This window comes from Lepisma saccharinum, chromosome 4 (genome assembly GCF_977018435.1).
Source record: "Lepisma saccharinum chromosome 4, izLepSacc3.1, whole genome shotgun sequence".
Classification (NCBI taxonomy): domain Eukaryota; kingdom Metazoa; phylum Arthropoda; class Insecta; order Zygentoma; family Lepismatidae; genus Lepisma; species Lepisma saccharinum.
The window spans coordinates 12,203,726-12,231,371 of NC_139232.1; the positions used below are offsets into that span (position 1 = coordinate 12,203,726).

At 37.6% G+C, this 27,646-nt stretch overlaps 1 protein-coding gene across 1 annotated transcript in view; it reads right to left on the bottom strand.

Annotated features, from left to right (window-relative positions):
* Window positions 1-27,646, bottom strand: part of PGAP3 (Per1-like protein PGAP3) — a 45,537-nt gene that overhangs the window by 11,798 nt on the left and 6,093 nt on the right. The window contains exons 3-7 of the mRNA XM_083120308.1: window positions 21,042-21,193; window positions 17,652-17,804; window positions 15,515-15,639; window positions 10,504-10,640; window positions 4,100-4,304 (exon numbers count right to left, since the gene is read on the bottom strand). Coding sequence (XP_082976434.1) covers window positions 4,100-4,304; window positions 10,504-10,640; window positions 15,515-15,639; window positions 17,652-17,804; window positions 21,042-21,193 — 772 coding nt within the window. The remainder of the gene's footprint in view (window positions 1-4,099; window positions 4,305-10,503; window positions 10,641-15,514; window positions 15,640-17,651; window positions 17,805-21,041; window positions 21,194-27,646) is intronic.

The window sequence follows — 27,646 nt, forward strand, 5'->3', positions numbered from 1 at the left end:
CACTGATACGGTGGATCGAGCTGAGTTGAGTTGGTGTTTTAAGTCCACTTTATGCACATGATGGCTAATCGGGACTGGACCTACAGTTTAGAGTGGGATCCGAACCACTACATGCCTCCACCTGGTATCGAACCCGGGACCCTTGATTACAAGGCAACAACGCTACCACTGCGCCATCGGTGAGGCCCCACAGTGGAATGACTAGCAGTCTCTCTCCATTTATGTAATAATAACAATACATTTGGATTGAAATTTGTACATTTTTAATAAATTATAATAAAATGTATACTGGCAGTAAACGTGATAAGATGGAGAATACGCGAATGCCGCAAGATATATTTGTACTGCATTTATGTGATTAATATCACGTTTCTGCCACTTTTGGCTAATCACAATGATGAGGATGAGTGATGATTAGATGAAACTGATGAAGGGAGATGTCTAGGCCGAAACTCGAACCTGGGGACTTTTGTGGCGAGATCAAAAGTCAATAACTTAAAACAATCAGTCACCAAGCTGGCATACTTGCCCTGAGATGTTGAGCCAGTTGGTAAGGTAAAGTTTGGTACAGAAAAACAGCTGAGGATAGTTGTTTCTCATAAATGAGAACTTTTGGGATATACATAGGTAAATCAAAAAAGTAAGTTGTTTGTATAAAACAAACAAAACACATTAAAAAGAAGAAAATATTGGACAAAAAAGTATGAACATTTAACTTTATTCGACAGTCAACACCAAAGTATTCCAAGCACTTATCGTGTCATGTGACCAGTTTTTCGATTCCTTGTGTGTAAAATTCCATCCAATTTCTTTCAACCACTTCGACACTGGTTCATGCACTTCCTTATCTGACGCGAAACATTCAGCCCGTAGATCTTGTTTGAGAGGACTGAAAAGGTGGTAGTTACAGGGTTCAGTTCACTCGCAATCTCTTTAATTTTCATGCAGTGGTTGGCAAGAATGATTGCATTCGCATGCTCCATGTTGACAACAGTGTTCACAGTTCATGCTGCCGGACATGCGGTCATCGATAACATTCGTTCTTCCCTCTTTGAACATCTGGCACAATTTCCCAATCACTGGGTGTAACCACATTCTCACCATACATTTTGACAATTTGGCAATAGATTTCACTCCAATTATGCCTTTGTGGATACAAAAATCGGACAATGGAGGGCACCTCAATATGACGTGCCAAACTCTCACAGTGACTACTTGCATACTAAACCAGCTGCAGCATGGCTGCTTTGTGGTGTGGGGAGAAAACATTCCAGACAGTATTGCCACTGATCGTGATTATTGTATCTCTTTTAGTAACTTACTTTTTGATTTTCCCACGTACTTTATACAAGATACACTTACAAGTGAAGTATTTTTTTCTGCATCAACAAGAGTTAACAGATGGATATTGCTTTTATTGATTTATTTATTATACTTCTCTTTTATGCCACTTTTGGCTAATCACAAAGATGAGGATGAGTGATGAATTTTTTGAAGGGGCACTTACAAATAACAGTCAAACTCGAGACCCCTGATGATGTAGTACACTGTGGTAACCACTCTGCCCTGGAGGCTTAGCAACAACAGCAATAGCAAATATGTGAATTATACAAAGCTCATGGCTGCTTGGTGTAAAAAATGCATATGGTAAATAAAACTATAAGACAGTAAAATCTGTCACACTGGAAGTCATGGACACTTCTACATTGTAACAACCTCATTGAAAGTCAATTGACTTGTTACAACCCAGAACTGTCCATTACTGTATGTACAACAAATTGCTATAATGGAAGAGGAGCATATAAATGTGAAAAATTGTCGCAATATTATGGAAGATGAGGAATACTTCTTTTACAATTAAATGTTTACTCTACTTTTATGTATATTACAAAACCTATTCAAAAACAAACCAAACTTTTTTAAAAAAATGAGAAAATTGTAATATTCACCAGCTACTTGGACCTGTCTCCTACAAAGTACTCCCTTCCACTGTGCACACATCACTCCCAGTGTTTCTTCCAGTCCTGGAATGCCTGCTGGAACTCCAGTTTTGATATGGCCTGGAGGTTTCCTAGTGAATTCTCTTTGAATTTTACACATACTTGCTGCTCTTTCAGTTCCTTCATGGTAACTGAAAATCGCCACGGGCACTCAATGCAATTTACTGCATTACTAGTTAACAACAGCCTTGAAATCAGGAGCGGTTGGCCCTATAGCGCACAGGATCAGTGAACCCCCAGTAATATATGTCATTTACTACATCGAGAATGGACAATAAACAATGTCTTTACCTTTTGACAATTTTTCGCTAAAATTTCTACACAAGAAGTCATGTATTTGTGTCCGTACCACGGCAAATTCTTTTGCTGAGAAAGAGAAACCGCGAGTAGACCGCCCTCGTGCAGACCCTCAGCTGAACCCCCACGGGAGAGCTCCTGCCATAGTAAAGGTTCGGGCAGCAGGCAGAAGCTCGGGCCAGCTATATACGCAAAATACATGGCAGATGATACTGAGAAACCTCGATCTCCAACCAACGGTCATGCGCAGTTCGTGCTCTCTCAGAAGCCGCAGCAGAAGCCAGAAGGCACCATCCTCGCTGCACGCTGCTAGTGAGGCCCAGCTGTTTCCTTACTTCCAGTGTTGCCTTGTGAGGTTCAAGTTTGAAGCGCATTCGTTACATGTTCAATCTTCTCTGTTGAATAATCTTTGTGCCGAACTTCTTGGCATAAATGCAAAATTGGGCAGAGAAGGATGAGTAGAAATGAATGAAAGCTGGCAATAGAGGCGATGAATTAAAATAAAAGACATTACTAAAATAATTCGAGCATGCATTCAGACTTTTTCCTTAAAGATGGAAACACTTCGGATATGTGAAAGTAAAAGAATGCCGCGATCTTAGACAAAAAAGGAAGATGTGACAAACCCTGTCGGTGTCAATGTTTCAAGTTTGTAAGTTTTCGAAGTGCTTTCATAGTTGTTGCAAAGTATTGATGCTCCGAAGGATGGACTATGTTACGTCATTTGATGCAGTGTAGGTGTTGCATACAATTAACGGAAATACATTTTCTCGTCTGTTGAAAGAAAATTAGAGATATAGCGTGTGCTGGTCGACCAACTCCAAATTTGAAGATAGACAAAAAGCTGTAGCATTTCAATGAAAGGGTCTCAGGTTTCTAGTACGCACATGCCATTGATTGTCATTTCCCTTTAATAATTGTAGGACCATTGTGTTTAGTCGTTTTATAATTGCAGGCATGGACGTCCGAAGGGGAAAAGGGGCCACACCCACCTGGAAAATTAATGTCAACCTAAAACTATTTATTACACACATATAATTTCATTTCAGTCACAGTAATTTATGATAAGTATTATAAAGGCGTTGCAGGGACCGAAGGAGTGTTTTTTGACAGAACAACACTATTACAGGGAAAAATGTGCCTCGTTTGTCCCCCCTGGAAAAAAATGATCTTGCTAGCCATCCCTGGAACAAATCCTGAGGACGTTCATGATTATCTAATGAGACCCGAAATTTCTTTCATAGAGGCACAATTTATTGTACTTAGTTTTAGTCCTAAATTTATTCGCACACAACTACTATGAAACCTCGTTCTATGAAAAAATTATGTACCAATCTTTTAACCCCCCCCCCCCCCCCGATCCCTTTGTTTCGCGAAGAAAGTTTTTTGAAGAAACTGAATATGAGTCATATGACTTCGGTGAACCCCCAGGAAAGTAATGCATGAGCCGCGCCTGCTTGAAATTGAGCCAAGTTAATAACTAAGGACACAGTCAGGCATCACCACTGTCGAATCTCTTCAATGAATTTACGAGTTTGGTTTCTTTTGATTTGATTTGATTTGTTGTTTTAAGTCCACTTTATGCACAGTAAGGCTAATCGGAACTGGACCTACAGTTTAAAGAGGGATCCGAACCACTTGTGCCTCCACCGAGTATCGAACCCGGGACCCCTTGATTACAAGGCGAAGACGCTACCACTGCACCATCGGGGAGGCCTGGTTTCTTTTTGAACAGGCCTTGTAGATTAAAAATGCACATCTTTAGAGATTATATGCTGCCTATATTATAAAATATAACTTACCTATAAAATAAAAATGGAAGGAAAGAGGTGCATAAATGCCACAAGGAATGAGCATCGAACACCCATAAAAAGGGAGGGAAATCCCATATTTCAAGCAGCATGAACAATCCAGCCAGCACAACAAATACAGCGCATCTCCACACGTATGGTTGAACTCTGCAATACCACAAGCACCACAGAAGCCAACCCAATGCATTAGTTCCACCTGAAATGGAATAGAAATGCATAAAATTTAACGTTAGAAAAATATTTATATTAACCCTTAAACAGAAACATAGGTCTTTACTTCATAATTAGAAACATCCGGTCTGAGAAACCTTATTTTTTAATATTTGTTATTACATTTCTTTAAATTTTTTCCAGACAATAAAAGAGCAAAATTATGATTAATAACTCAAATTTATTGAGAACTAAAATTACATGGGAACACAAATTTATTGAAAACTAAAATTACATGGGAACAAAACTAAGAAAATGTATTACGTAAATCACTTCCAACTTTTACTCATTTGATCATAGCTTGGCATTGAATAAGTAATGTGAAAGACCTGGTCCGTTAGACCTGCACGTTTTCAAACAACAATAAGTCTCTCATAACAAACAGTCACAAACTGAGCAGTAACATGTGCAGAGTGTATGCAAGTGGTTGATAAAAAGGTACTGTGGTGGGGGTAGACGCAGCTTGATCAGCGTTGCCACACTGTAGAACTACAAAACACTAAAGGTCTCACAGACCTATGTTTCTGTTTAAGGGTTAATTACTAAGCCTTATATATTAAAACACAAGTTATTAAAATCCCTGACTGAATTTATTTCAATATATTTCTGAAACAAATAGAAAATTTGAGTAAGAAATCAAAGATTCTTCACTGATTAAAACAAGACACAGTAAATAGATCTTTCAGCGAAAAATGCACGCTCGATCAGGACTCGAACCCAGGTCTCTGCCACTGCTCTACCACTGAGCTACCAAACCTGCCTGGCTTCTCCTAATTTTTCGCTGTCACTGTTTTACCTGTGTGGAATCCTCGCTTCTAGTGCTACCACAATGGGATCTGTTGCCTTTGAAACACTGTAGATGTGGACATTCCTGTGTGTGCCGAATTTAAGCAATTGATGGGAGGAACCAGGCAACGTGCATGTCTACAGTGTTTCGAACGCAACAAATCCCATTGCGGAAGCACTAGAAGAGACGATTCCACGAGGGTAAAACAGCGACAGCAAAAAATCAGGCGAAGCCAGGCTGGCTCGGTAGCTCAGGCGTATAGCAATGGCACGATACGCCAGAGACCCAGGATCTAGTCCAGGTTGAGCCTTCATTTTTTGCAGAAAAATCTACATAGTACATCTCCTGTGTACTGAAGTTTTCCCTAAACTACGCCAGAAATTCCACTGTTTTCTGTCTTCGACATCATATGCATATCAGGTAACTGTGTGTTCACCACAAACGTGCAACTTAGTAAATGCAACATTTGGACAGTAAAACACTGGAGATATTTAGTGCTTGTTTCAACTGGTGGTGTCTTGCAACCTAGGAAGAAACTTGCAGTATCTGTCAAAGCAAAAATATGAATTTCTGGTCACCTAGCAAATGCCATATTGTAACATATTGGGATTGTGCCTGTCAAGATTACATCTAACATTTGTGACTCATATCTAGATAATTATTTTTATAGGGAACACGAATTAACAGATGGATCCAAAGAAATCTCGCCAAGTACTCCTGGAAACAGAACATTTTCATCTTCCTCCATAAATATTAATTGAATTTGCCACACACATATCAGATGTAAACTCCTTTATGAAGCAAATAGCATTTCGTGCATTCAAATGTTATCAATGGAATCAATGACAACACATCTAACATTGAACACTCATGTTAGTGTATATAGCCAGGTTATTATTCATAAATATTGACTATTTGTTATTGTTGGCAACAAATAGTAACTAAACTGAATGCAACAATTTATGAAATAGGGAAATCTACTTCTTTGCAAGGCTTCTCATTTTGTTACTGCGACATTAAATCCTTTCAGGGTTGATTGACAGTTCTCGGTAGTTCACATGTAAAGAGATGGAAAATATAATTTCATACAAAAAATATTTATCTGAAAACAATCTAATCTATTCTCAACAACATACTTCTTGTTCCACATAAAGTTTTGAGGGCAATCAATTTTGCTACCTTTCTGGCAGCTTCCTCAGTACTCGTCAGTTCCGAGTGGCATGATTCTTTTTCCTTCCATCAGTGGGCTTGGTGCTTTTTTAACATGCCATTCAAAGTGCCTTAGAAAGAAAACTTACAGATTTCGATATACTTGAAACCAATCGGATAAGAAACCCCAGACTGTAGGTACTTTTGAAAAATTTAAATACAGGGTGAGCATAAAGTACAGGGGCTTAAATAACACCACCGCACGAGCTTCGGGGGCGCAGTAAGAATGATAAATTAAGAAAGACCGATAGTTCACAAAAGTTTTCCTTCTGGCATTAAAATATATTTTCAACCCAACATATTATCATATTGATGCCCCTACATCTGCAAACAGAAAATGTTAATCACTAGAAAAGTACAAAATGAATTATGATTAGACGAAAACCTTCATCAGCTGAATAGTTCAAGTCATTGAAGCAAGAAAATGCACTGGCAATGCAGACTTCCACCCCTCCTCGCCCCTACTTACCGCTCACGTTTCAGCAAGGTTTGACCTGTGGGTTCGACTGTGTTGCTCCCACATCTTGATAGATTTATTTTGTAGCTGTTATTGTTAATGAAGCGAGGAGAAATGTTTAAAAACGAACGTCCAAGTGGTGCAGAATTTCGAAAAAGGAAGAAAGAAGATGATGAAAAGACAAAGAAATATCCTAAGATCAGTTCATTTTTTAAACCTGGCAGCAGTAGTGATAGAACTGAAAATATTAACAGTGGTAGTGATTTAAATGCATGTGGACAAACAAGAGATTACAATAGATTACCTAAAGCAGAACTGTTTGACGATGACGCCGACTTAAAAACCAAAGCAGACAGAAAGGCTTGTGAAAATGAAGAACATGTGGTCGTTACAAGTGGTGCAACAAGTGACAATTTTGACTTCAGGAGCGCCGATATTGGTTTGTATATACATAATGAGGTACTAGATGATGTTAAAGCTTCAATTTTATTGTCCAGTCCAAGTAAACCACAAGGACCTTTCTCGAAAGACCCGGTGAGCAAGAGATCTTTCAGCTCCGATTAGTATTATTACTCTAGCTCTAAAACAGGACAGAAACTAGAGAGATTTTGGTTATGTTATTCTTCTATTTTAAACGCTGTTTATTATGAATCGTGCTGGTTGGTTGTGTTTGCTGATAGGTTCGACAAACACTTTAATGATGCATGGTGTAAAGTGAAAATTAACGATTGGAAAGGTTGAAGTAAAAAAATCAAAGAACACAAAACGTGCCGAATTCACTTATGTGCATGCATGACATATAGTGCCTGGAAAAATCATAAAGATGTTCAAACAATGTTGCAACAAGGTCTGGATAAGTGGCACGAAATCATTAAAAGAATTTTAGATGTAATCATAACATTATCCACCTGTAATTTGGTTCTCAGGAGACATCGACAAGATGTAACGAACGTACAAAGTAGTTCTGGGAATTTTCTCAACATTATAGACTGGTTAGCAAGGTATGACCCTTTTCTTAAAACTCATATTGAAAATGAGAAAAGCAAGAAAAAATATTTAAGCCCTGCTATTCAAAATGAACTTATTGCACTGGCTTCAAAACCTTTAGATGATGTTTTAAAGGTACCATTCTTCTCCCTTATTTTGGATACAACCCAGGATATTACTAAACTTGATCAAATGTCAGTTGTAATAAGATACGTCAAACCTGATGAAAATATTTTAGTAGAGGAGTCATTTTTGGGGTTTATTGAAGTTTCAGACCAAACAGCTACAAGTTTAGAAAACACAGTTATTACATTTTTGGAGGAAAATGATATTTCCATTGGAAAATGCCACGGGTAGGGATATGATGGAGTAGCTGTAATGAGTGGAAAATACAATGGCTTGCAGGCTAAAATTAAACAAAAGTCGCCTAATGCAGAATATGTACATTGTGCTACTCATAACCTAAATTTAGTACTCAACGATTCTGTAAAGGACATTAGGGAAATCGCTTCCTTTTATGATCTTATCAATGAAATATATGTTTTTTTTAGCGAAAGTCTACCAAGATGTCAAGCACTAAGAGAAAGTACAACAGGAAACTGTATTGTCAACATAACTCTTAAAAAGCTGTGTCCTACTATATGGTCGTCTAGATCTGATTCCTTGCTGGCAATTCAAGTCAATTTCCATTTAATCTTAAAGTGCTTGTCAACACTCATCGTAACATCAAAGAAAAATGTAGAAATAGCCGAAGCATCTGCATTACGAAAGAAAATGTCTTCATTCCACTTCGTCTTAATGCTTGTATTTCAAAGCAAAGTCTTGGAACATAGAAATGTTGTTTCCAAAACTTTACAAAATCACAACATATTCCTTGATGAGGCATGCAGCCTTCTAGAAAAGTCTGTTCGTGGTCTTAACAAGCTTCGGAATAATTTTGGGGGGTTTGAAAATGAAGCTAAAGAATTGGCCAGAAGGTGGCAAATAGAAACTTCAATTTCTACCAAACGGAAAAGAAAAGTGAAAAACTTCTTCGACAAACTGACAGAAGATGTTGGCTTTATCGACCCAATGTATTCTTTTAAAGTAAAGATTTTCTACCGTGCTTTGGATATTCTAGTTAATCAAGTCAACAATAGATTTCAGAGTATGAAACCAATCAAAGAAATCTTCAACTTTTTAAGCCCCACTTCTTAACGGAAAATACCGACAGACAGTTAGTGGAATCTGCTATTAAGTTCTGGGGGAAATATGAAGAAGATGTATCTTGCACTATAGCTACAGAAATTGTTTGTTTTCGGAATGTAGTGTCAACTGAAATCAAAAGAAGGAACATGTCAAACATCAGCGAAGTTGCAGAATTCCTCTTGATAGAAAACAAAATTGTGGGTAGTTGTATTCCTGATGTATGCACTGCTTATATGCTATATCTGATCCTACCCATGATGTCATCATCAGCTGAGAGGTCCTTCTCCAAGCTAAAATTGATAAAAAATTACTTGAGGAGCACAATGACAAGAGTGAGATTGAATGGACTGGCACTGTTAAGCATCGAAAGTGATTGGGCTCGAAAACTGGACTTGACCAAATTAGCGCAAGAATTTGCTTCCCTCAAAAAACACTTTTGTAGTACATATGTAATTATAATACATATTTTTTCCAATTTGGCTGTTGTCAATCTTTCGTACCAGCTTGTACACTGATTCAAATTACATCTATATATTTTCATATTTGTATGCACTGAATGTAAATGTAGGTGTGAATTATATTTTAGAAAGGAAAGCATTAAAAAAACAAAAACAATAACCTAGCAGGGGTGCACAATTGAAAGTTGCGGGGGGAAAGGTGCAGAGCATGTTAGTTATGCCACTGATAAAGTAGTCTCTCCCAGATATGAAAACATTAATTACACAAAAAGTATGTGGCACAAAAGGTTTTGTTATGTTAGGCACACACATGTGCTTTCGAAATGTTCCCCAAAATCACAAGTTTGTTGTCTTATTCATGAACTTGAAGGTGTGTACCATTTGTTGCACAGAGAATGTCTAAATGACTAAATTTCTTTCATGTATTAGACAATATCTCCTCAGTCACAATTGCTAGCATGAAGCGGTTTATGTAAAATTTTAACCACTGTGCTTTGAAGGATTCCAAGTTCTCTTGAAGCCAATGATTTGATTTCCAAGAACTGCACTGAAACACAGTCCCTTCGCTCACAGCAGGCCTACCTGTTCTGGGCATATCACCAACACTGCCAGCCTCCTTAAACTTTGTATACCGTGCTTTAATGTTTTTAATATCTGGAGGGTTTTGTCTATACTCCATTCTGAACTGTTGCCAGTAATTTACTTTCGTGGTACCATAGAACACGCTGCACTTTCTCCTTCATTGCACCATGTTGAAACAGATGATCAGTGTCACTTACTTGCAATGACAAAAAAAAAAGCCTCAATGTGTGGTACATGTAATGCCACAACATTCACATTTATATCTGTCATAGTTTTCAATATACAATTTTTCATAATCTGGAAAAGACTTTGTGCTCACCTTGAATACTTTTTAGTATATTCTAAAATTGGAGCAATGCACACATCCAGCAAAAATACTAACAATCTGTTAACAAAGTTTCAGAAAATTTCATGACAAAAGTTGCAAACTTGTAACTTTTCTCATGGTACACCCATTTAGTGCAAAGCTTCCTGACTCCCAGTGCTACGTGCCATACCCGAAGGTCTGCATACTTACCCACTGTAATGTTGGTCTTCATATTATAACCATAGTCAAATTTCACTATTGTTAAGTATGTGATATGGCATATGAAGAAGAGTCCACACACACTTGAGAGTACAGCTGACTTCCAACTAGGCATTGGTGAGAATATTCTGCAACAAGATGAAAGGTAAGGAACGAAACAAACTGACAAATAAACAAATGAATAAACATTAGGGATGAGACAGCTGATATAGGCATATCGGTGTATCAGTACCTTTATAATTATCAATATTTTTACCAATCCAATATATTTATAAATAGCCTACAATTCAGTGCAAAATTCTTTCCTTTTTGTTCTTCACTTCATGGTTATAATAAATATAGATCAGTTTTGTAAAGTAAATGTGCAAATATGCAGTTCCCCTTTCAAATTAAAACCCCCTGCAGACACTGGGTTACATAAATAAATTTTCTTCAAATTTTATGTTGTATCAGTAGAATATCAGCATCAGTAAATTTAATTTGGTAGTTTAACAATATCGGCAAAAATTTCATATTAGTCCCATCCCTACATTTTACCTTTTTTAACCCAAGCATTTTAACTCCTTTCCATGTGACGTGATATTGTCTTAAAGAAATTTCCTGAAGAGGAAGAATGCATATTAGTTGAAACATTATTTATATATTATTAGAGACTGGATTTTAAAGGGAAAAATTTTTCTCTAAAAAGGAAAAAAAAGGGAAAATTATTGCTAAAAAAGGACTATAGTTTTTTTTGCACACCACTGAAAATACTATTTTAAATAAAAGTGCAATATATACCATTCATATATATTGTGCTTTCATTTAAAATAACATTTTTATACTATAATCCTTTTTCATTTCCTCTTTTTGAAGGTAAAGTACAGTGAATAATCTTACCATCCGTTTCGATCAAATCTTCCTTGAGACAGCTTACCGCATTTCATAGGTTGCAGCCACACTAACCTTATATTATTATTTACGCACTTCATTCACGCCAATATTAATAACTTGTACCTGGCTTTGCCATACTGGTAATGTGCTAATTGCTCACAATCGAATATCAACTAAAGGTTAAAAGATTAAAAATCAGTAACTTACGTGTGTGAGCATGAGATTTGTCGAACTACGTTTCGAAGGTTATACTACCTCCTTCTTCAGGTTGAAGTGATGTTTTCAGACACCTGACATGGTGCCTCGTCGAAAAAAGTGTTGGTTGAGGATTTAGGTCACTTTTTAGAAAGTGTCTTTTCCTATACCTTTTGACCTAAATCCTCAACCAACACTTTATCGACGAGGCACCATGTCAGGTGTCTGAAAACATCGCTGGCTTTGCCATTGCACTGAATTCAATACTGTCGTCACTGTCATACAGTTAAGTTAAAACTATTCTAAAAAACTTTACAATAAAAGTCTAAATGTAGCAGATAAGTACACTTTCAACCCAACAGGTGTGCTGCTTGCAATGTGTTTGTTGCTGCTTAAGCCCAGATCGCATTGTTTCAACAATCACTGCAATGTGCTCCCAACACTCATGGAGGGAAGGGAAGGTGGAAGGCGCTTGTTCTTTCTTTCCTCTAAACTGCACCAAATAGACAATATGTTGAACGTTTTGTTCAGGGGAAAAAACAATGGTACAAAATATTTGATATTTTGTCAATAAAGGGACCAAGGAAGATGTTTTTAAAAAAAGGGGGGAAGGAATATAGGCTGAAAAACTAGTCAATGAAGGGGCCAGAAAGGAAAATGTTTTAAAAAGGAAAACAAAGAGGATGTGCGCTGAAAAATGAAAGAAAGGGAAGTCAAAAGCATGTAATGTTGTTGGTGGAAGATAAATATCAACACTGTTGTTATTTATTCCTTGATCTGTGTTGAAAAATAGAAAAGGACTTCCTTTTAAAATCCGGTCTCTATATATTATTATTTATAACTAGAGCTAGGAATTTTAGGTGCTGCACCTTAAATTATTTTGTGTGAAAATGGGTAAAAAAGTGACTCATCCCCCCAAAAAAACATGTATTGAACTCTACTCATGGTGTTTCAGTTGCACCTTTTTCACAATCTCAGAACCTTTTCCACCTTTTCGCCCTTTTTGCATCTTTATCATTTTTTTTAATACAAGTCGCACGCTTTTTAACCCCACCCCATTCGAGGCACGGCTTCTTGGCATGCGATTCTTGTTTACCGCACAACAATGAATTGGCTTTATTCAGTTCTTGCATGTTAATGTAGTAAGCGTGCAGACTTTAAACAGCGTCAACAATGACGCATTACAATTGCTAGAAGTTGTGCTTTTTTGTCGTATGCTGTATTGTTTACGAATTGTTGTTCAAACCCTACAATCTTCAACAAGGATGTGGATTACCGGTTGAAAACAAAATACGCACCACTGTCTGTTGACGTTGAACGTTCTTTTTTCAACTTACAAGTATCTGCTTAGTGACCGCAGATGTAGTCTCACTCAGAAGAATATAGAAATTTTGAATGTAATCTATTTTAACAGTTTTCTAGATGACTAATTCTAAGCAAGTAAGAAGAAGCATATTTTCCTTTATGTCGCTTTCTAATGTATCAGAAAATTTTCTTTGCTTAGTTATATTAAATGATTTAAAACCAAAGAATACTCTATGTGTTTATCCAGACAAGTTGAATCATATATGTAGGCACTGCTCACAATAAATTTTACATCTGAAAATTAGCACCTATTTTAGCACGTTTTTTATACAAAAATTGGCACCTTTTTTGCACCTTTATTGGCAAATTTTTGCATCTAAAATTCCTAGCTCTGTTTATAACTAGTGAGTCTGTAAAACACACCACTATATCGCATGTTATAAATTCTTTTATTGCAAATCTGTGAAGAATGTGGTAACTCACACAACTGTGATGAAATTTAGGCATGGCAATATCCTATATCTGTAACATCATCAGATATCAGTTACAACACTTGAAAAAAGTGTGTGTGAATGCACTGAAATGTGGACAAAAGATGAAATGAAGTGTCCATACATATTTATTAATGTCAATCCCAGTGTTAATGCTCTATTAAGTATCATTCTTGTAATGACACTAACAAAACTAGCAATATACTTTTATCACCTCATTTAATATTAAATTTGGAGTTTTTGAAAGTGGAAACTTATGAAATATATTTAGATCTGAAAGATTTGGAAAAACAGATGAATGTGGAGAACATTACATAATACTGAACTTATTCATTCACCACCCTTGGATGTCACTTCAAACTGTAGGTCCAGTCTCTATTAGCCTATCCCCGGGTTCGATACCTGGTGGAGGCACAAGTGGTTCGGAACCCACTTTAAACTGTAGGTCCAGTCCCGATTAGCCTTCCTGTGCATAAAGTGGACACAAAACACCAAATCAATCAATCAATCTATTAGCCTATCTGTACGTAAAGTGGAATTATTACAACTAATGCTCAACTATATTCATCACCTGATATTATCAGATTAACTAAATAAAAAAAAAATACTCCCCACAGAGAGGACAGAAAAGTTTACGGAAACCTGGCGGTAAAACATCTGTAAGAAGGACAAGATGAAGATGGACATGAGTGATTGTTGAAAAGACTTATATTGTTGCATCAATAAAGCATCAGGTTCCAGAATGTAAAAAAGAGCCAGTGTTAGTTTTGGCCAGGCAGTTATATCCCCTTACACCAACTAAATTTTCTGTTTATTCCTGTAATTTGCTGCCAAGTCTTTCCCTTATGCAGAAAAAAAATGCATGAAAATGCTCTATTTGTATGACAAACTATATGTAATGACTTGCACATATATACCATGATCAATGGCTAGCAGTGCCATATGATATATTACAATTAAAAAGAATACAGAATATTTTATACCTGAACATAACATTCTAACTTTCTAAGATAAAAGACAACAATTTCGGATCACATTATAGTATATATGTTATGGCTAGGGCTACGATTTTGATGCAAATGCAGAAACATTGCATAAGTAGATAGAAATGTGTTTTATGGGTAAGTAAATTAATTGGGATGCCTTTGTTAAGGCATTTTTTTGCATTTTGTGACCCTTTTTGAAGTAAAGGTCATTTTTTAAAAAGTATAAATCATTTTTCGGCCTTTTAAAAATAATTTTATGCATTTTTCTACATTTTGGTGAAAGAGGGGGCATTTTACATGCAAATGTAACCCTTTGAAGGAGAGAGGTTCCCGACTCTCGTCTCATTGTCTTCAGCGCAGTTCTGAAGGACTGTACTGTATGTGCAGTATTGTTGATACAAACTGTTGTGTAACAATTCAGCTCAAACAATGTGATTTCCCCCTCTATCAGTAAATATATTGTCGCCAGACGGATTATTATTACAATAAAAAACACTGGGTACAAAGTTTTGTGCTCTGTATTGGACATTTTGTCAGGGAAGCAATTTGCACTCTATGGAATTGATAGTGACTTAACAGCAAGTGCTATTGTTCATTTCAAGTACGCTCCTCTTGTGTCAGTGGAAGTCGAGATAAATTTTTCCGTGTACAAGGCTCTGTTGTCCGAAAACCGACAATCATTCACTTTTGAAAATTTTCATATGATTTTCATTCTGTACGGCAACTCAGTACTTAAAGTGTAAAAGATGACAAAAAGTAAACTTTCTTACTTGTACTACCATACGCAATGAACATGTGATAGATACTGTAACGTTGATTTGTAATTTGAATTTCTCTTGCTAGTTTATAAATTTGTTTTACAAATCTTTCAGAATTTTTAGGTCATTTTTCTAAGTTTATGGGGCATTTTCTTGCATGTATTAGGTCATAAATGCATTTTTTAAAGTACATTTTTTGGCTATTTTAAGGTCATCAAAATCCTAGCCCTAGTTATGGCACTTGGGGCCTAGCCTAGATCCTGGGTTCAATTTCCAGTAAAGGTACTTTCCACAGCACTTCGTATCCACTTTAAATTGTAGGTCCAGTCCCAATTAACCTATCTGAGCATAAAATGGACATAATACCAAATGCTTATTTTACTGTAAAACTTACCTAACCAGCATAGCATACAGAGAAAATAATACCATGGAGAAGGCACAAATGTAGTCCATCTTTTCTGTAAAGGGGAAGTCCCTTGTGTGAAAGATGGCAGACCATATCCAAGCATTCATGCACACCTATAAATATGGTATAAAATGTATTATAAGCATTTAGCACATATTTTTGGTATGGCAACATAACAGAAAATTAAAATACATGTGAGAGAGAAGTCTGTGCTCTCAGTGTCTGTCAATACAGACATATTGGCAATATTTCTACAATTATATTATTATTTTTGAAAATATATGTTATGTAACCTGGCTTTATAAAGAAGCTGTTTAAGCAGGTAAATGAACAATTCAGGTTCTTGTATTGAATCGGCAGTTATTACAATCGGGCCAATCCACAGCAAGTGGTCCACTGGTTGCCTGACCATTTTTTAAAAAATATATTTTTTTGTTGTTGTAACCCCTATGAAAGGGTGTTTCAAAACAGCTTTCTGTCATATTTCTTAGATGAGTTATCATAATTATCACAACTGTCTACAAAGGCCAAAAATGCTGGATGCCACGAAACAAAAATTGCTGCCATTTTTACATGAAATTAAGTTTTAGAAAAATAATACCCTTCATTTATTTAATTTCGAGGCATTTTCTTTAGTGTAAGTAAAATGTACCATGGACCTCAACCAATTGTTTACCTCACTGGGCCTGTGTATGAAATAGTTTGGATGCCCTGCCTTAAATTTCATGCAAGGTATCTGTTACCCATCATAATACAAACTTAGAATAAAGAAAATAAATTAATCTCTTCCAACATAATAAGATCTAACTCAGAGGGCAAGTAGTCGACTTTCAATCTTTCCACTGAAGTTCCCAGGTTCGAATCCTGGCCTGGGTGTTCTTTGTCATTGCCTTTCATCAATTTCATCTGATAGGCATTCAATGAAATGTGGCAAATGAATCAATCTGGAAATTATAATTGTTTTTAATTGCATTAAGCTTTAAATGCTTGTGAATGTATATTTCACTTACAAAAATAATTAGCATCTGTAGCCTATATGTTTCACAGCCAAATGAAATGAAACTTTGCTACATTTTTAAAGCATCACACACATGATGTTTTTGTTAATATTTTTCATGCATTCAGGCTATGTCATCACCAAACACCACAAAGTACTTAATAATTCTATGAAATCAGTTAATTATGGATATTTTAATCCAATCGCATGTCTAGAATCTTACATTTTATGTGTGAATGTCACACACGTAACACTGGAATGTCCTCTGATCATAATGCTTCCACATGATTAGCAAAAGAGCAATGTTAAATAACTTAAAGTACAAAAAATTATCAATTAAAAAAATAGTTAATTAAAATAACAGAATGCCAAACATTATAAGATTTCTTTCCATAACGTAAAGTCTAGCCAAGATACTGATGAAAGAAACATGTTGGAGCTACAATTTCTACATATTCCTTTCTTTCCCCCAGACATACCTGTGAAAATGCGAACTTTATTCTTTTTTAGGGATACTACTAATAAATATTTGGTAAGTTTGTGTAGGGTCTGGTAATATATATCTACTACTTTCAAAGGTTGGTATTCCCTACGGCCCCGCAGTAAGGATCAAATCCAGCATGAGGTAAGACCACAAGGGATGCTATTTCTGTAGGAGCATTGAACCCTTGAACAACGTGCTTTTGTGGTAAAGGCGTATTTTAAAAGTAATGGATGGTGCATTGTATGGTAGCTGCAGAGCACACACTGACTGCCTGCAATTTCTTTCTCTTGGGATACCTCTAGAGCAGAGTTTTTTTAACGCATATCCCTAACTTCCGAGACCCTGAGGAGAAGAATTAGGGAAGAAGTCCAGCTATTCCACCTGCAGTGCTGGTGTCTGTAATGGATAATTTTGTTCGTTGACTTCATGAGTGTACAACACAACATGGAATGGTGGCTATATACACAGTGTTGTATTATTGCTTTACAAATGGCATTACGTTATCTATCAATTGCTTTACATTAGCTGTATTGGGTTACTATAGGAAATATATTAAAATGGTATATTGCCAGACCCTATATAATGCTCTCTTATTTTTATTTCTTTACTTATAAATTGCTAAATCTTCAACTCTGGATACATACCAAAGAATAGGCATGCCACAAATAGTATGTTGGTGATGAACGGGGAATGTTTTTCCTAAATTCCTGAAGCATAGCAAAATGAGCTATTAGGTTGAAGAAAGAAAATATTACAGATGCTGGCTCCTGCACTCCTAAGAATCGAACAAATGGCCACTGCAAGAAAGGAAAGGAGAAAAGAATCGGTATTTAGTGAAAGACCAGAATACTATATTCAAACAAATATACATTTTGACCTGAATCTTCCACTGTGCGTACCTACAGGTTCGTATGCATTAAACAAACCAGTTTAACGTGCATACAGACTTAACACAACAAGATTAAATTATGACATGCTATTGTTTTCCCATTAGTTAGCCAATGTGTGGCTAATTCATCTTCTGGTTCTACACATACAAATCTATTACTTCATCTTTTAGAAAAGGCTCTTTGATTGTTCTCAGCATGATGTATTTGCACTGAAACAATTTTCATCTGTATTTATAATAGAGCACAAGGGCACTTGAACCAATTTCAAATTCTAACCATTAGGCTCTCTGGATATCATATACACATGAGTTTACAAGGCTAAATTGTAAGAGATACAACTATATTTTTGTGCTTCATTCTAAGAGGAAATTTCCAAATTTACGTGTCAGAACATAAAGAGCATTCCGTGACATTCGCTACGAGACTCGGCGGCAAGCAGCCCGACGTCAGCGCTTGTCTTTCCTGGTAAACGGGGTCCGCAACAGTCGCTAGAGTCGGCTATTAAAATTACAGTTTTCATATTGTATACTAGCCTTGACTACAGAAGGTGTTGAAAATGATGTCCCTCTGCTGCAACACATTTCTGGCATCTCCGAAGGAAATTGGCATTTACACATGCAAGTTCGTCTACTGTAATTCTCCTGATTTCTCGTACAATACTCTTTTTTAACTCACGGATGGTGTGCGGATTGTCTTTGTATACTTGGTTTATCTTTCCACTTTTATTCAGAACTGACACTGTTACTCTAAACTTTTTTACGAGGTTTAATATAGTGGTCCTATGTGGAACGGGAACACCAGGAAATTTCGTTGCAAAACGTCGTCGCACTTCTCCACAATTCCTCTTTCCGAAGTAACACTCGACAAGATAAATCCTTTGTTGTAATGTAAACTTTTGTGGTGCCATATTAAGCCACAATCTTCAACAGACGGACACTACACAACACAACTTCCGAGGGAGGATTATACTGGCGTCAGTCTGCAACGTCAACAGAAAGGGAAAACAGGGAGACCGAGAATAACAGACTGTAGCGTGCGACTGTCACGGACCCGTTCACCGGGAAAGACAATTGCTGATGCCGGGCTGCTTGCCGCTGATTCTCGTAGCGAATGTCAGGGAATGCTCTGTAGAATACTTGGTAATCTACTTGAAAGAAACAGATCTAAAAAGCCACATAACACTAGCGATGGGACTAAATGGACTAACTAGCATATATTGTCACACAACAAAAAGAAGCTTGGTAGGCCCCAGCCTGTACATGGTTGTTCTTTGTGGGAGTCCCTTCATCAATTTCATCATATCATCACTCTCGTGATTAGCCAAAAGTAGCAGAAAAGCAATGTTAAATAAACCAAATCAATCAATCAAAGATGCCCCAATATCAACAATTTTACTTGTAAATATCTTTCTAATTTTTTTAAACTGAAAGTGAAACTAGTGTTTTAAACAGTGTCTTGCATTGCCTTTGCTTAGTACAGCTTGGCCATGATAAAATGTCCCTGTGGTGTTGTAGTCGAATTATCAACCTCAATGGATGGAGCATGGATGTGGCAATCACCTGTTTTCATTGTTCGTCTGTTCCTGCATTGAAATATCATTCAACACTGCCAAAAGCTCATTGCACTGTCAGTATCAAGGGTTTGATTTCATCATAAAAGGGAAAACTGTACACAGTGACAACTATTCTTTTCATTTTGTTTGATTTTGATGGTTGTGAATCATTAGAAATAAACAACTGCTAGATAGATTACAGTGATTTTCTGCATGTGGTAGTCGGGTCTGCTTCTTTGTTTGGTGTATGCAAATGCTATTACTCTCCATTATCATTAGCAGAGCAAGGAAGAAAGTTTTTACTAAATACGAGGCATATCTGGTTACAACGGCTAGTATGTATTAAAAAAAATGTATTTGACAACACAACCACTACAGATTAATTAGTATTACATGAGTTACTTTTCCACATAATTTTCAGCAATGTCCAAACACTTGTTAAGTCTAGGTACTAGTTTCTGTATTCCACAGCCATAGAATTCTGCCACCTGCTGCTGGAACCACATTTCAACTTCGTTCTTGATCTCTTCATCATCTTCGTCCTTGAAGTGTTGACCTGCAAGATGTTTCTTAAGGTGAAGAAATAAGTGGAAGTCGCTGGGTGCAAGGTCCAGGCTCTATAGTGGATGGTCCAAAACTTCCCACCTGAATCCTTTGAGAAGCACCTTGGTGACATTCACTGTGTGAGCTCGACCGTTGTCATGAAGCAGGCGGACACCTCTTGTCAACATTCCCCTGTGTTTGTTCTGAATGGCCCGTTGAAGGCGTTGCAAGGTTTGGCAATATGCAGCAGCATTAATTATGGTGCTGGGTGCAGTTATCAAGTTTCCAAATCTACTCAAGCACTCACCTTTTGCATGGAGAAAATGTATGACAGAACGCACTTCACATTTGGCGGGATTTTGAACCGGCGCAGCTATTGTCAGTACGTGTTACTCAAACTAGACTCCAGCTAACAATGACGAATGGCCAAGAGACGAAAGCGGAAGGATGAAGGTCAAAACCAGTGTTGCCAACGTATGCATGGGCTGTAACCTTTCTTTCCGGATATGTCTTGTACTTTGAAAATTGACAATTATATTGATACTATAGATTGGTTTTGAGTGATTTTATCAGGTTATCGAATGAACATCGCTCTTCTGAAGATCGATGGAAAAATCACCAAGGTATTTCAGGTTTGTAATAAATTCATATTTTTAAAATTTTTCATGAAATACAACTTTGACATAGCCTCATTATCAGTGAAAGGTGGTCATAACTTGTCAATAAATTTAACATCATTATGTGTGCAAAACGGTTGTGAGTATTTGCGAGGGGTGATAACACTTCTTTTGGACACAAGGCTAAAGTGCACACCCATAGTGTCAGACCACCAGCCGTCACTACAACTACATATCACGTAATCAGTTTAAAGTTAAATGTTACTGAACTATTAGGGTTCTTCATGGAACATTTGCAATTTTATATCAGATTGGATGAGTATTTATTATGATGAGTGTAAGTGATTTTTATACTCATACTTTATATAACCATATAACAAATACACAAAATGAATAAGTTTTCAAATAAACATTGTTTTCATTTCCACTCACTTTTCCATGGAATTGAGGTACAGCCCAACCTCTATTTGAGAATGATTCAACAGTGGTCCACATACAAGAATATCTGCACTCATCTACACACGACCAGAATAGTAGATGGAGATATACAGGACGAATGGATGACATCTGGTAATCAGGTACTTCTGAAAATTATAAAAGAAAAAGACAAAATATACAAACAGAAGAAGATCAATTTGTAAGTACAGTAAAGCCTTGTAAATCCAGACTAATGGGGGGGTAAGTTGACCGGTTTAACGAAAGTCCGGATTAACTGAAATAACCTAAAAGAACAGTAGAAAGTGCATTAAAACTCTGTTTATAGCAACAAAACACATTTATTATGGTGTATTTAAAGGGCATAGGCCTAAATACACTATACAGTACAGTAAAATGTTAAGAAATACTGTACATACAATGCAGTAAGTACGAGTGTATTCCTGTGTCAATGCAGCTTCTTCCGAAAACTCTTTTTTTTTTTTTTGGCCTGTCTGGCTTATCGGGGTCCGGATTAACGAGGTCTTACTGTATTTTGTTAATTTACCTTGCATTTTTGGCACTTTTGGCTAATTAAGATTATGAGGATGAGTGATGAATAGTTGAAATTGATTAACAGATGCTCACAAAGAACAGCCTAAGCGTGGGATTAATCTCTGGAACTTCAGTGCTGAAATCAAAAGTCAACCACTCAGTTAGCAATAGGAACAATCATGATTAGGGTTGTCATGCATCCCTGATTTTCTGGGACGGTCCTGAAATGGTGCCATTTGTCCCAGTGTTTCTTTCAGATGCACTAATGTCCCAGAATCGGGTGAGAAAGCAGAACTGGTTGTATACTTTTATGAACATTATTTCTGTTTAAATGCATGGATGTAATTTTCAAACGTTAATTTTTGCAAAACAGTCTAACTACAATGAACTGCTCACTCTCAATAATACAAGAGTTCTTGAGTTACAAGAATGTGCTACAGAGGTCTTTGACATGCATGATTACTGCATGGGAAGAATTTTGCTTGCTCGAACTCACTCGAGTCTCCTATGTTCAAGCATTTACAATGGAATATCATTTAATATGACAATAATTGTATGTAAAATATCAGCCCAGGCAGTTTCAGCCCACAATTATCTATTTCATTTTCATATATTACTGTACTGGTAAGATAGACTAAACTACATTTTAACATAGAGATGATGACTATGTTCACTTAAGTTTCAATTTCACTGTATCCTTCACATCACGATCCATATTTGAGGGCCCACTACCACAGACAAATTATGGTTATACATGTATCGAATTACATGACAAATTCTTACTTTCGTTGAAATAATGTTTCAATAGCATCCTATTGCGCTCCAATGTAAAGCTTAGGGCAACCAGATGACGAACGAAATTCTTTAGGACACAAAAGTTTGGCAATGAACAGCCCCATTCCTGCTTGCAAACTCGTGCGGTAAGAAAGATGGACATTTTTAAAAACAGCATTACTACCAAGCTGGGCTGTTTCGGGGCAAGATAAATGCAGAGTTCTTGGGAAAGATGGGTGAAGGTCACTGTGGAATTTGTTTTATCTACATTCAAGCAGGAAGATTCAATATTTTCTTCTTGTACTCTTCCCTTCTGTGTAAGTCTTTATGTGACTGTTGGTACCGGCCAGCTGCGGTGCCAGGATTAATCAACTAGGGGTGCTGAGGGGGTGCGGAAAGAAATTTAGGAGGTGCGATGCTGAAAATAAGGAAAAACATGAAACACGCATGCAACCTTTCAAAACTGGGGGAGCAAGGTGCCAAAACGGGGATTGGGGGGGGGGGCAAGGACAGTTTACTTTCCCTTGGTAGATAAGGTTTAGCATATCTGGGGGCAAAAATAACAAAAAGCGGGGGCAACTGCACCCCCTAATCGCCACCACTGATTAACATAAATTACTGACTGAAATGAAATTAGTGTGTGAAATATAATAACTTTAGATTGACATTCATTTTCCAGGGAGGCTGTGCCCCCTTGCCTTCCCCCTGGACGTCCATGATGATATGTATTAAGCCTTATATTCCAAGAAAGTGGTCGTACAGTCACGGACACTTCTGGGTTGTAGCAATCCCATTGACAGTATATGGGGCTGTTACAACCAAGAAGTGTCCATGACTGTATAAGGTAAACATTCAGATACACGTTGCAGTCTTATTGAACTATGTAGTGAAATACAAAATGAAATTACCTTTGTCTCTAAAAAACAAAATTTTTGAACCTTTTCAATGTAACCCCTGGAGGTACAAAATACATAGTACCTAGTTGTGCCATAAGTTCTGATACACATGCCAGGGAGTAGAAATAAGACACAGTACACGTAGGTTGACAACTGAAAGGTCAAGGAGCTTTATTGTGCATCTCAGATGTACAGTAATACAACATTCACTCGAAATGACCACCTTTTGACTTGACACTAGCCCGAATCTGTCTGGCCATGCATCTATTGCGGCACGGATCACCTCCATCGGAATTTCAGCGGCTGCTTTCGTCAAGGTCCGTTTCAGACTTTCCAAATTAGGGTGACGCTTTTGACAGACCTTGCCTTCCAACACAGACCAGAGTTTGTAGTCCAGTGGGTTCAAATCAGGACTGCTTGAGGGCCAATCAACAACTGTTATGAAGTGGGGTACATTGTTCCTGAGCCACCGCTGGGTGGTCTTCGCTTTGTGTGCCTTGGTAGAGTCTTGTTGAAACGTCCAATCCTCTACATGGAACAAGGTTTCGTTGAGGGGCTTCACCACCGGCTCAAAGATGGTATCTTGATACACTTTTGCAGTGGTTTTAACTTCTTTCTCGCAAAAGTGCAGCTGTGTGATGTCTTCAAAGCTAATGCCCCACCACACAATGATGGATGCAGGATGATGGAAACGCTGCACACATTTCTTCTTCTGCATAGCTTCTTGAGCACTCCGAGCATACACACGATCACTGGCGGTTATAGGATTCCTCTACGTCAAAAATTTTCTCGTCCGCAAAAAAAATTCTTCTGTGGCCGTTAAGACCATGCCGGCACAAGAGTGCCTTTGCTTTCAGCTGTCGCTTACGCTTTAGGTCTGCTGTGAGGAAATGCCAAGTTGTTTGTCGATAACCTTTGAGTCTAAGGTCTTCGTTAATGATGCCGCACATTGTTCTTGTCAACACATTCATCTGCTTTGCAAGGAGAGACATCTTGCAACAGGGATTCCGTCAGATTCGCTCCCTGAGGGCTTTGACGAGAGCTGGTGTTCTGACTGACCGCGGACGACCACTTCTAACACAGTTAGCAAATCCATTGATCTCAGCAAACTTTTTGATCATGTGATAAACAAATAATCTGTTAATGCCCAGATGTTTTAGATCCTTGAAAATCTCAGCGGGCATCTTCTTAAGGCAACTACTGCTGCTCGCTTCTGTTCGATGTCCATTTTACACACTTTCGTAGCTCTTACTGACTACACTAATCTTGAACAGGCAACACCTATGTCTCTACATGCATTTTACCATCTTGCGACTAGATCGTGCTGGGTTTGCAGTACCAGCAGACAGGCGATCACTTTGTTTCAGAACTTATGGCTCGACTGGGTACATTGTACTTTCCGTATTCCCTTCGTTTGGGAACCTCTCCTGTAGGCAATTATCGAAAACCACAAACAGACCACTTCAAGAAAGAAAAGAAGAAAAAACATAGCAACAATGCTGACGAAAGAAAGAAATACGGCCGTTGGTTTTTATAGAGGCTGCCGCCAGTACAGGAAAGTATATATATATATCGGCATCTCTTTCAGTGCTTGCCTGTTGCATACAATATTAATGGTCTTACTTCGGTACCTAACATTTGGCGCTCAATATGACATGACATAATATGACACTCTAGAGGTTAGTGTTTTCAGTTGAACTTAGTGGGTGCTGAAGAAAATTATGGGGTGCGCAAGCACACCCTCATGCCCCCCCCCCTGGTATCGGCTGATACCAAAGCGACTTGTTTGTATTGCAAATGACAGAGAATGGTGGGCAACATAGCATAAAGAGGCATTATTTTAGTAACTATATTTGCATATACTTTTACGTCACTTTTCTCTCTCTCCAGGTTAACTCAAACGACAAGAATTAATAGTGTTTACATGAAACTGAAGAAAAGACACATTCCACCATTTTTTTTTAACTGAAACACATTCAAATCTTGAAACATTTCAAAAACCTCTTTCTTTCAATCCTTTGGGTCTGCAGAGAAGTTCACATAAAAAAGTACAAGTGTCACAGAACATTTTAGAGTGTTTTTATGCTACATGAGAAAAATTTGGGAGTTATTTAATTCCATAAAAGGAATGTGATGTGATGAGTTAGTATGACTCGGTAACTAGCCTTTGTTATTTTAAAATCAAATTTTACAAGTATCGGCAGGGGTGCCCACAGGGGTTTCATAACGTGCCTGCGTCATGGGAATTTTTTTGGGGGGGGGACAAAATTTTATACCAATTCTATATAACACAAAAATAAGGGGATCGTATCGTTTGATTGACTTGTTATTGATTTTTAGTTTTGGTTATGTGTAGTTTTTCTACCTACCTGTGGATGATCGCGGCGATAGGGCTGGAATGAAATACCACCTCTTATGCCTTTAGAATTGGTTTGGATGGGGGGGGGGGGGCATGGTATCTGCATTAATACAAGGTTAGTCGAGCAGACAAACTGTGCCGAATAAGGTTGACGAACAATGGCAGTGAGCCTAAAGTATCTAAAGTAAACCTATATTGCTTTAATAAGTCTGTATTATACAGTGACGCAACCACAGAGGGGCAGAGGAGGTCATTGTCCCCCCCCAACCTTGGACAGAAGTTAATTCTAGGGTAGCAAGGAGGGACAAACATTGACGGCCAAGGGCACCTGCAAGGGGGGAGGAGGGCACAGAGGAGCAATTAATTACCCCTTCGATTTCAAATTTTATGCAAATAAAAATTTATTTTGTAAAATTTTCTGGTTTGTTTCGCTCGCATTATCTGCTTTTCTCGTTTTCGTCAAGTTCACAGCCGTACTAGGAGCGGAGGAAGTCGGTCATGGGCACCGAATGATCAAAAAAAAAATTGTAAATGAGAGAATGCCATGGCGTCCAGTGAAATTATTTGCTTCCTATTAAATCAATAGTTTTCAATTGCAAAAATTGGGTTTAAAAATTTTCTTGCTTGCTTCGCTCGCATTCTACTTGTTTTCTGCAATGTAATGTATTTAAATAATATGTGTTGTATACGAGGGTCACTATTTATATTTTGAGCCTAACAATGAAAAAACAGGAATTTGGCATTGAAAACTGCTTTATTGTTTTTCGAAGTATTCTCCTTTATGGTCAATACACTTTTGCATTCGTTCGAACCATTTGTCAAAGCAGTTTTTCCAATCTTCTTGAGACACCTCCATAATATGGTTTTTGAACGCATCAACGGCATCTTCCGCCGACGAAAATCGTTGTCCACGCAATTTATTCTTGACATTCGGGAACAAGAAGAAGTCACTGGGTGCCAAATCAGGACTGTACGGCAGATGACCCATCAATTCGATTTTTTGACTGTTCATAAAGTCGGTTGTTAGACGAGATGTGTGACAGCTGGCATTGTCTTGATGATCCGACGGCATTTGTTTGTTTTTCCGTATTTGACCGAAGACCTCTGGCAAACAAATTGTTGTGTACCATTCAGAGTTGACCGTTCTACGTTCCTCTAAAGGCACAGTTGCCACATGACCAGTTTTCCCGAAAAAACAGGCAACCATTTGTTTCGATGTGCTTCGAGTGCAAACAACTTTTGTTGGATTGGGTTCATCTTGAAACACCCATACAGTCGACTGCTGTTTACGTTTCGGCTCATATGCATATATCCATGATTCGTCACCTGTTACAATCTTATATACGTCTTTTGAAGCACCACGATTGTATTTATTGAGCATTTGTTTGCACCAATTGACACGAGCGTCTTTTTTAGTTTTTGTCAAATTGTGTGGGATCTAACGAGGACATACCTTTCTCACAGCTAAATGATCATGTAATATTTTATATATGCTGGTGGAACTAATGCCTATGGTTGCCTCAATCTCACAGTATGTCACATGACGATCTTGCAGTATTAGGATTTGCACAGCATCAATGTTTTCTTGAACAACAACTGATTTTGGACGACCTTCGCGAATATCGTCGGTGAGCGAATGGCGGCCATGATTAAATTCGTTATACCAGCGTTTCACAGTGGCAAAGGATGGGGCTTCATCGCCAAATGTGGAAGTAAGTTGATCGATGCACTCGTCTTGATAATCCACGTCGAAAATTGTAAAAAATCATCGCACGAAAATGTTCACGAGTTAATTCCATTTTATTGTTGTCGCGCAATCTCCAAGACAACATAACAACACAAATGAAGCTATTGACAAAACATTTGAAGTACGTTATGGTCAATAATGCCAGACGATTCCGTGCAAACGTCAAACCGCGCCTAACTTCAATCAGTGTTGCCAAGGCTCAAAATATAAATAGTGACACTCGTATTTGTATTGAATAAGCTTTACAATCTGTTAACTTGTTGCATATGTACTTTCTATTTTATGTCGCTCC